At 43.5% G+C, this 10,537-nt stretch overlaps 1 protein-coding gene across 2 annotated transcripts in view; it reads left to right on the forward strand.

Annotated features, from left to right (window-relative positions):
- Nucleotides 1-9,907, forward strand: part of LOC114565319 (sodium- and chloride-dependent GABA transporter 3-like) — a 29,784-nt gene extending 19,877 nt beyond the window's left edge. For both annotated transcript variants that reach the window (XM_028593294.1, XM_028593297.1), the window contains exons 9-14: nucleotides 122-234; nucleotides 3,955-4,092; nucleotides 4,192-4,294; nucleotides 4,733-4,833; nucleotides 5,511-5,681; nucleotides 9,719-9,907. In XM_028593294.1, the coding sequence (XP_028449095.1) occupies nucleotides 122-234; nucleotides 3,955-4,092; nucleotides 4,192-4,294; nucleotides 4,733-4,833; nucleotides 5,511-5,681; nucleotides 9,719-9,901 (809 nt within the window). In that variant the 3' untranslated portion in view covers nucleotides 9,902-9,907. The remainder of the gene's footprint in view (nucleotides 1-121; nucleotides 235-3,954; nucleotides 4,093-4,191; nucleotides 4,295-4,732; nucleotides 4,834-5,510; nucleotides 5,682-9,718) is intronic.
- Nucleotides 9,908-10,537: the final 630 nt, after the last annotated feature.

The raw sequence follows: 10,537 nt of genomic DNA on the forward strand, positions 1-10,537 counted from the left end.
GTGTGGTCTAGACCTACTCTATCTGTAAAGTGTCTCGAGACAATTGTTAAGATTTGATACTATAAATAAAATTGAAATTGTATCAGTATTGACTCTCTCCATGTTTATTTCCAATACACAGGTCCAGGTTTGGCCTTCATTGCTTACCCTCAGGCAACAGCTATGATGCCTTTTCCACAGTTCTGGACGGTCTGCTTCTTCCTGATGCTCATTCTGCTGACTGTCGACACGCATGTAAGATTGTTGCACCAACTGCCACAATCCAGCTCATAGGCTGCAACAGAGTTGGTACATCGGACGAGGTTTAGGCGTAAAATAAGCATTTATTTACAGAAACCAGAAAAAACGTGGGAGTCAGCAATCAGTCATGAACGTGTGTATTGCTGTGTGGAAATGTCTGTAATAAGCAAGACAAAAAAGACAGCTGCAATGTGGAAGGGGAGAACACTGTGAAAACGTGGTGAGCTTTCATTTTCTAACCACACCAGGTTAGCCCAGATGTGGCTCTCATTTCCTTGAAATTACATCCCTGTTTCCTTCACTTGCTTCCCTTCCTCATGTCTTAAAGGGATACGCCACCGTTTGTTGAAATAGGGCTTATCCCGCTCTCCCCTAGCTGGAAATAGGTGGGCCAACGCATTTTTTGTGAATGCATCGTTTTAGCCGGTGCAACACTGGCAGCGCCGCCGCTAGTTAGCTTAGCGTAGTGAATGGAATCCTATGTTGCCGGTTAGCAAGTTGTGAGTAAAAGTGAGCCAACAAAAGACAAAAAAACTAATTACTTGCACTGAGACAAAGAAATGCATTGGCCCACCTATCTACAGCTAGGGGAGTATGGAGGAAATATTTATTCATAATTCAAATTGAATGTCCAAAAAGAAATTGAAATTGAAAACAAAGCGAGATCAAATTAAAAATATTATTATTTTTTTTTCATTTTCCATTTGGCTTTGGCTTTTGAATTTAATATTTGGCTTTTGAATTTCAATTTAACATTGGCTTTTAATTTTCATTTAATATTTGGCTTTTGAATTTCAATTTAACATTGGATTTTCATTTGGATTTAATATTTGGCTTTTGAATTTCCATTTAACATTGCCTTTTCGTTTGGACTTGACACATGTCAATGTAAATGAGGAGGCGTGTCCCAAAGGCTGGTGGGAGGGTCTGAAACCAAAGGGGTGCAGAGGCACCTTATGAGCAGCAGGGGGAGCTGACTGTTGGGGAGCACACTGTTAAGCATCTGTCTGCAGCTTCAAAACCAGACATTTCATGCAACAACAGTGAAGTTTTCATGTAGTTACTATAATTGGGCCCGTGTTAGTGAGGACTAGATTAGGACTGGATTTAAAACTGATTCTGGTTCCCAACTTCGCCCCAGGTGTGTCTGTTTAAAACACGACTCAGACAACTTCTCTCTTTTGATGTTATATTTAATTAAGCAAAAGTAGAAACATGGGTGTGGGTAGCTCTGCTTACGTGTGTTTGTGTGTGGTCAGATCTCAAGAACGCACACACACACACACACACACACACACACACTTTGTGAAATAGCAGATTGAAATTATGAAAAAGCAATCGATTCTATAATCTAGATCGGGAGTTTGCCGTAATAGCAGTAGCAAACAACTGGAAACATTTTACAATTTCTGCTGCTGCTATTCCACCACTAAATTCACTTTTGAGACTTTTTTATGCGATAAATTAACTGTGTAGAGTTTGAATATGGGCAGTTTTACAAACGTTGATGGCCAACTGCACATTTTCTCCAATGTTGTCAGAAGCTTCAGTCTGACGGGACAGCCAGCTGGTGGCGGCCGGGATCTCCTCCCTGCTGGCCGGCCAGTGATGCTCACAGACGCCGCTGTTAGCTGGAAGTCTGAAAAAGTACACGGGCTGTACTAAAGGCCGTCGATCAGGAGTGATTGTTGTGAGGAGGCTCCATGTTGGAGAATAGCGCGGACACGCACCTCACACCGCGCGCACCACCCGGAGTGAGAGAAAGAAAGAGAGGTCGCAGTTCGGACGATCCGGTTGAGTTGTGTGTGTGTGTGTGTGTGTGTGTGTGTGCGCGTGCGTGTGTCCTCGAGATCTGACCACACACAAACACACGTCAGCAGAGCTACCCACACCCATGTTTCTACTGTTGCTTAATTAAATATAACATCAAAAGAGAGAAGTTGTCTGAGTCGTGTTTTAAACAGACACACCTGGGGCGAAGTTGGGAACCAGAATCCGCTTTAAATCCAGTCCTAATCTAGTCTTCACTAACACGGGCCCAATTATAGTAACTACATGAAAACTTCACTGTTGTTGTATGAAAAATCCTTTGTGTTTAGCCTACATCATAATTTTCAAGCCAGCCTGGTGGTGCTCCTCAGCAGTAAGCTCCCCCTGCTGCTCATAAGGTGCCTCTGCACCCCTTTTGTTTCAGACCCTCCCACCAGCCTTTGGGCCACACCTCCTCATTTACATTGACATGTGTCAAGTCCAAATGAAAAGGCAATGTTAAATGGAAATTCAAAAGCCAAATATTAAATCCAAATGAAAATCCAATGTTAAATTGAAATTCAAAAGCCAAATATTAAATGAAAATTAAAAGCCAATGTTAAATTGAAATTCAAAAGCCAAATATTAAATGAAAATTAAAAGCCAATGTTAAATTGAAATTCAAAAGCCAAAGCCAAATGGAAAAAAATAATAATATTTTTAATTTGATCTCGCTTTGTTTTCTCTTTGGACTTTCAATTTGGATTATGAATAAATATTTCCTCCATATGATAAGCCCCATTTCAACAAACGGTGGCGTATTCCTTTAAGCGTGATTTATGCCTCTGCGTAAAATCTACGCCGGACGCTACATGCACCTCCGGGAAAATGTAACTACACGTCACGGGAACACGTCGCGGCAACACGTCGCGGCAACACATCTCGCTCGGCCGTGGCTTGGTAGCATCTCCTGGTTCTCCTTCTCCATAAACAACATGAAATCAAGGAGAGGGTTAACTTCTCCTGCTCCAGATTTCCCACCCTGGTCAGGAAGAACAGGGGAGACACTGTTTCTCTCACTAGGACTCTAGAGTTGATCCGAATCTAATCGCCGTCACTCTCTCACTTCTCACTTACCCTACCACACACTCCAGTCCCCACACCAGTGTTGGGAGTAATGTGTTACAAAATTAACGCAATTACAGTAATTTATTTCTTTTTGCAGTAATGCAGTAATATAACGCAGACTAATTACATTTCGGTAATATTATACTCGTTATAATCTCAGTAACGCAAGTTACGACGCCTTTTAGTGATGTATTGTTTTTAAGAATTTACCAATATTTCTTCACAGGAAATAAAAAGTTATTTCCTGTTGCTATATTCGATGGTTGAGATGACTGCAGAGACAGATACATTTGCGAGATGTCAGACAGGGTCAGAACAGCAGCAGTTTCCTAGACGTGTATACAGGAAAACTCGACCAGAGTGGGCCAGAGAAAACACAGCAAACACAGCTCGGCGACACAAAGGCATCCCTCAGAACAAACCAGCGTCTTGTTATCAGTGCAACTGCAACCCAAACAGCCTGCTTAAAAACATACCAGATACCAGAGCAAAAGCAGAAACCAAAGTAGAGCACATGTGGAACGTGGAAGTCAGTAATCAGTCATGTATGCGTGCATTGGTGGGTGGAATTGTCTGTAATAAGCAAAACCGGCACACCAAGTGGAGCGGAGGGGTCGGCACACTCACAGGTAGACAAAGAAATCATACAACATCAGCATCACAAGAATAGGAGGAGAGTGACTAGGCAAAGTGTGACTTTTTAAAAAATGTTCCCCTCAAGACCGCAGAGAGTGGGAGAGGGTTTTTGTTCTTGTTGAATTGTATTTGTCTGTTCTGATCTAAAAAAAAAAAGAAAAAAAGAAATCATACAACTTGCTCCTTTCTTTTTGCCCCCAGTTTGTGACAGTAGAGTGTGTTATCACCTCTGTAAGCGACTTGTTTCCGAAGCTATTACGTGCATCAGTGAAGCATGAGATCTTTGTCCTTGTCATCTGTTTGTCCTTCTTTGTCATGCACCTGACCCTGGTCACTGAGGTAAACAAAATGTTGATGAAAAAGCACATTTATGAAGCATATTTACACATAAAATCATAGTGATGTTTTGAAAAATGTTAACTGTCTCTTTCCTCTAGGGGGGGAATTTACATATTCCAGCTAATTGATTATTATGGTTGTACCAGAGCCTGTCACTATTTTATGGCTGTATGTCAATGCCTGACTTTGGGATGGATTTATGGTAAGTAAAAAATTCACTTACTAATTATCTTAATTAATTATGTTATTTTGATTACGAGGTTTGGCTGTTCATGTGCTTTTATTTTTAGGATGGCTTTCTATCCTGTCATCCAGATATTAAAGTTTGTAAGATGAGAAATACAAGCACACAAAGAACTGGGAAAAGCAGTGATATACAATTTTAATAAGTGGCATTGTAATGACTAATATTGTTGGCCAAAGGGAGCATGTATAAAGAAAAGAAAATAGGGCCCAGAATGCTTCCTTGAGGAACTCCATTAAAAATATCAAGTGTTTACTACATTCAGCAGGGCTGCTGCAGAGTTATGGGACCAAGTCAGCAGTGTCCAGAACAGACCTTTTTCATTCTTGTATGATTGTTCTTGTTTCCTGGGAAATGCAAAACAAAATGCAAATTAAAAATCTTAACTTCCATCAGGTGCTGACCGCATATTTAACATCATTAAGGACATGACAGGACAGAGACCATCAGTTTTCTTCAAACTATGCTGGAATTACATCGTCCCTCTGTTGTCACTGGTGAGTCAGAAACACTTTGTTTGCTCCTCATAGTCGCCAACGATTTCACATATTTTTCTGAAATTTAGCGGTTTCCTCACTAAGTCAACTTGAATATGCCTTCCAGCGTCTTCACAGTACAGCTGAATTTGATTAATTTGCATGTTAAGTTTTACAACCTCCTATTGCACTCTAAGCTAATTTCATGCTCTATAGTCATACACTGAATTGCATTCAGTTAGTTATTTATAATTTATGTTGATTCCACAATTATGCAGTTTCAGAATTTGCCTCTTCTAAAGTCTCTCCATTAACTTTCCTTCAGACAGCACCTTTACTGTATTTTGTGTGTTGAGTGTCCTCACTTTGTTATTCAGTGAATGACACATTGTGGTATTTATATACAGTATGTCTCTGGACCATAGACAGTTAACATTAATATATACTGTCTATGCTCTGGACGATGTTTTATAATGCAAAGTGTTCATTACCAACAGTCTAGTGTGTTCATAGTCCAGCAAAAGTAGACTAGTCTTGCTTTACTCCAGTTTTCTTTCAGCAACAATGCGTGACATATTCATGCAGAATAACTAAAGCCATAGGAAATGGTCTCTGTACTAATATTTCTTTATAAGATAAACTCTTTACTCAATCCCCCCCCCTAAAAAAACGTAACGTAACTCTCTGCACCTTCCCAGAGTTCCTTTATCCTGTACCTGGTTGATTACCAACACCTAAGGATCAACAACTGGTACGTTTACCCTGACTGGGCGTATGCTCTAGGATGGGCCATGACCCTCTCCTCTGTTCTCATGGTGCCACTGTGGGCAGCTGGACAGATGTGTTTGACAGCAGGAACCTTCAGACAGGTCAGTGTTCAAAGAACAGTTAGTAGATCATGTACAATGTGAGAAAAATACACAGCAAACCAATAATACCAGAAAAACCTCAACATAGAGTGTATGACAGTTGGACAGTGAACCAACCTCTTTTGTAAGGTTTAACACCAGCCTCTGGATGTGTATGTTATGTGGTGTATCTGTATTTATCTAAATCTCTTGTCCCCAGCACAATAGTGCTCACTTTACTGTACTCAGAGCTGGGCGATATGGAGAAAAAAATATATCACAATAGATTTGACCAAATACCTCTATTGCTGCAATATTGTAGGGTTGACAATAGGCATAGACCAGTAGAAGATTCTGATGGTACGTTACCCTTCAGTAAAATATCACGGTTTCACGGTATTGCAATGACAGCTATAAATGTATTTTTTAAATGTCTGGGCAGAAAACAACTTTTTTTCCACTGAACACAATGTATTTTATTTTGAAACACACTGCACACTTCTAAACTGCACTTTCTGTCCTTGACGACTCATAAAAAACAGCTCATACCTTAGGAACGGTATGAACAGTTTTGAAATGGTGACTTTTTCTCTCCGGGAACCATCACCTTATCGTAGTAGAGAGGTTTGTGTGTCCCTATGAACCTGAGGGCTGTGTTGTCTGGAGCTGTGTGCTCCTGGTAGGGTCTCCCAAGGCAAAGTGGTTTCAGGTGAGGGGCCAGAAAAAGAATCGTTCAAAAACCCTATGAGCCAATGTAGAAGAGGTGAAGTTACCCTGCCCGGAGGAAGCCCGGGGCCCCTGTCTGGAGCCAGGCCCAGATGGCGGGCTCGTCAGCGAGCGCCTGGTGGCTGGGTTTGCCACGGAGCCCGGTCGGGCACAGCCTGAAGAAGCAACGTGGCAACTCCCTCTCTATTCCATGGGCCCACCACCTGTGGGAGGAACCGCTGGGGTCGGGTGCGCTGCTACACGGGTGGCAGTGAAGGTCAGGGGCCTTGACGGACCAGACCCGGGCAGCAGACGCTGGCTCTGGGGACGTGGAACGTCACCTCTCTGTGGGGGAAGGAGCCGGAACTTGTGCGCGAGGTGGAGCACTACCGGTTAGATCTGGTGGGGCTTACCTCTACGCACGGTATCGGTTCTGGAACCGTACTCCTGGATAGGGGTTGGACTCTTTTCTTCTCAAGAGTTGCCCAGGGTGTGAGGCGCCGGGCGGGTGTGGGGATACCAAGGTGCTTCTGGAAAACTGTTCGCCACCTCAGGAGGGGGAAGCGGGGAACCATCCAAGCTGTATACAATAAGGATGGGACACTGTTGACCTCAACTGAGGAGGTAATAGGGCGGTGGAAGGAGCACTTTGAGGAACTCCTGAATCCGACTAATACGCCCTCTATGTTAGAGGCAGAGCTGGAGGATGATGGGGGATCATTGTCAATTTCCCAGGTGGAAGTCACTGATGTAGTCAAACACCTCCACAGTGGCAAAGCCCCTGGGATTGATGAGATCCGTCCAGAAATGCTCAAGGCTCTGGGTGTGGAGGGGCTGTCCTGGTTGACACGCCTCTTCAACATTGCGTGGAAGTCTGGGACAGTGCCAAAGGAGTGGCAAACCGGGGTGGTGGTTCCCCTTTTTAAAAAGGGGGACCAGAGGGTGTGTGCCAATTACAGGGGTATCACACTTCTCAGCCTCCCTGGTAAAGTCTACTCCAAGGTGCTGGAAAGGAGGATTCGGCCGATAGTCGAACCTCAGATTGAAGAGGAACAATGCGGATTCCGTCCTGGTCGTGGAACAACTGACCAGCTCTTCACTCTCGCAAGGATCCTGGAGGGAGCCTGGGAGTATGCCCAACCGGTCTACTTGTGTTTTGTGGATCTGGAAAAGGCGTATGACCGGGTCCCCTGGGAGATACTGTGGGAGGTGCTGCGGGAGTATGGGGTCACTTGACAGCGAATAACTTTACATCTGACGCGTTTAAAGACTATATTTGTCCGTTGTTTATTTCTAAAGAAACACAACAATGTATAAAAGGGTCCATTACCTTGTACCTCACGTTATGGCTCCGTAGCAGAAGTTTTTGTAAAAATAGGATAACGATTGTGTCATAACCAAGTGACTTACTGTCGCACAGTAGAGGAATTACCGTATAGTACAGGAGAAGCTCACAGGCAGTTTTGACTTACATTAGCTGTTTAGTTTTAATTACTAATGTTAACTAGCATGTTAGTTAGAAATAATTAGCCTGTGCTTATGTTATCTACTTACATATACCTACACTCTACGTCTCTGTAAGACTGGGAATGATTGAGATTTCTCTTGGCACAGCTACCAGAAGACTCACAACTTTCAGACACGTTGCTCACGTCACATTTACGTTGTCTCTGTCAGTTGGAGGCTGCGCAGTAAAGCAAGAGATCACCGGAAAAGTGCTTGTAATAGCCTTCACTGGTCTCCGTCCAGAGCACGTCCAATGGCTGGGACATGTAGCAATAGCTAGTTACCATTAGCCTCAGCTGGTGCCGGGTGCTTACGACGCTAACGGTAATTTAATGAAGCGTTGGGAAACAGAGAATATCAGACCCAGGCATCCTAGTCACAACATCAGCCATCCATAATGTTAGCTAGCTACGTCTCCGCTAGCGCTTACAGGTGATTGTACCGAAAATCTCCTCCCTGCCGAATTTCTCCCCCCTTCACGTTTAGCTGTCTTTACAGTTAGCTAGCTAAATTAACCAGACAAAAGGTGGGTTAAGTCCTTACCCCAAGTGAAGGAGTTCAAGTACCTTGGGGTTTTGTTCGCGAGTGAGGGGACAATGGAGCGGGAGATTGGTCGGAGAATCGGCGCAGCGGGTGCGGTATTACATTCAATTTATCGCACCGTTGTGACGAAAAGAGAGCTGAGCCAGAAGGCAAAGCTCTCGATCTACCGGTCAGTTTTCGTTCCTACCCTCACCTATGGTCATGAAGGCTGGGTCATGACCGAAAGAACGAGATCCAGGGTACAAGCGGCCGAAATGGGTTTCCCATGAGGAGCTCGGAGTTGAGCTGCTGCTCCTTCGCGTCGAAAGGAGCCAGTTGAGGTGGTTCGGGCATCTGGTAAGGATGCCCCCTGGGCGCCTCCCTAGGGAGGTGTTCCAGGCACGTCCAGCTGGAAAGAGGCCTCGGGGAAGACCCAGGACTAGGTGCAGGGATTAAATCTCCAACCTGGCCTGGGAACGCCTCGGGATCTCCCAGTCGGAGCTGGTTAATGTTGCTCGGGAAAGGGAAGTTTGGGGTCCCCTGCTGGAGCTGCTCCCCCCGCAACCCGATACCGGATAAGCGGACGAAGATGGATGGATGAAAGGTAGGTTAAGCACCAAAACAAATAGTTAAGATTACAGAAAAGTGAAGGGGGAGATCGGGCAGCTGGGAGATGTTCTCCTGCTGCTGACAACGGCAATCGAACATCGTAGCCGTCCTGGAGATTCCCCCTGCAATCCCCACCCACACCCGTCTCTCAGCCTCGTTGAGTATCTAGCTAGCGTTACATCAAACCCCGTCCGCTCGGTAAAATCCAAAAGGTGACATTGGCATGTGAAATATACTATGATAGTGTGGTTTTAGCTGCTGGCTAATTATTAAAACCACACTAAACACACTAAAACCTGCTAACATTAGCCGCTAGTGTTAGCTTGCTGGCTCACTAGCTAACTGGTCTGCTAGCTACCAATACAGATTGAATCAATAAAAACGTAATTATGTTGGGGAGACTGCAGCTATTTTATTAGCATGACATGAACAAACGTTACTAAACATAACGTGAATAAACTTGAATGGGTAAACTCGTCCGTGAACAGATGCATTCTAATCGATGTGTTTAGCAATAAAAACTCCCATAATTCCACGCAATCATCATCAAACGTCTGTGTTTACAATCCATTAATTTGGTTGAGAGAAAGTTACATATTGTACGTTTAAGACGATATCTAGCCCTATACATCACTATCGATATATTGTCTAGCCCTATGTAGGCTACTCATGATTACAGTTGTGTAAAACCTTACTTCCCTTTTTTTTTATTCCAGCGTTTGTCCATTCTTTGTCGTCCTGCCAACGATGCAGCCTTGCAGAAGGAACGCGAAAAACTGAAAGAGGAGGAGGAGGGGATGGTCGAACTCAGGGTGTCTGCAGGGACGTCTGAACTGCAAAGTTCCATTAACTCGACATCACAGCGGTCATATGAGCTTCTTGCAATAAATGTCGTTTAACTCTGAGATTTCAGTGATACCAAGCTCAAATTACTGCGTAAATGACAAAATGAATGAATTATTTTTTTTTGATAAATAGATCATTTAGGCCATTTATCAAGCAAAGAGGACACTCTGTGGATGAATTGAAGTTTGTGCTGGTCTATATAATTACAAATTGAATATCTTGGGCTTTAGGGTTGTCGGTCAGACAAAACAATCAATTTGACACTGACATTATATAGTTGAATACATTATTACATGTCATTTAGCTAACGCTTTTATCCAAAGCGACTTACAATTACTACAGGCTGCATGCCTCTGGAACAACTAGGGGTTAAGTGTTTTGCTCAGGAACACGTTGGTTGATGCATCACAGTAGGATTTGAACCCAGATCTCGCACACCAAAGGCATGTGTCATATCCACTGCGCCATCACCACCCTAAGTTGATGAAAAGAACGCAAGTAATAGTCAGTTAGTTTTCATGTTCAAATTCACCGTTATATGGGAGAAATTCTTACACAATGTAGCTATAAGTAAAGTCTTTTCTTTTCGTGCCACTTTCTACTTCACTACTTCTAATACACTACATTTCAGAGAGAAATATTGTACTTTTTACTCCACTACATTTATCTGTTACAGCTTTAGTTACTAG

Source organism: Perca flavescens, chromosome 12 (assembly GCF_004354835.1).
Source record: "Perca flavescens isolate YP-PL-M2 chromosome 12, PFLA_1.0, whole genome shotgun sequence".
Classification (NCBI taxonomy): domain Eukaryota; kingdom Metazoa; phylum Chordata; class Actinopteri; order Perciformes; family Percidae; genus Perca; species Perca flavescens.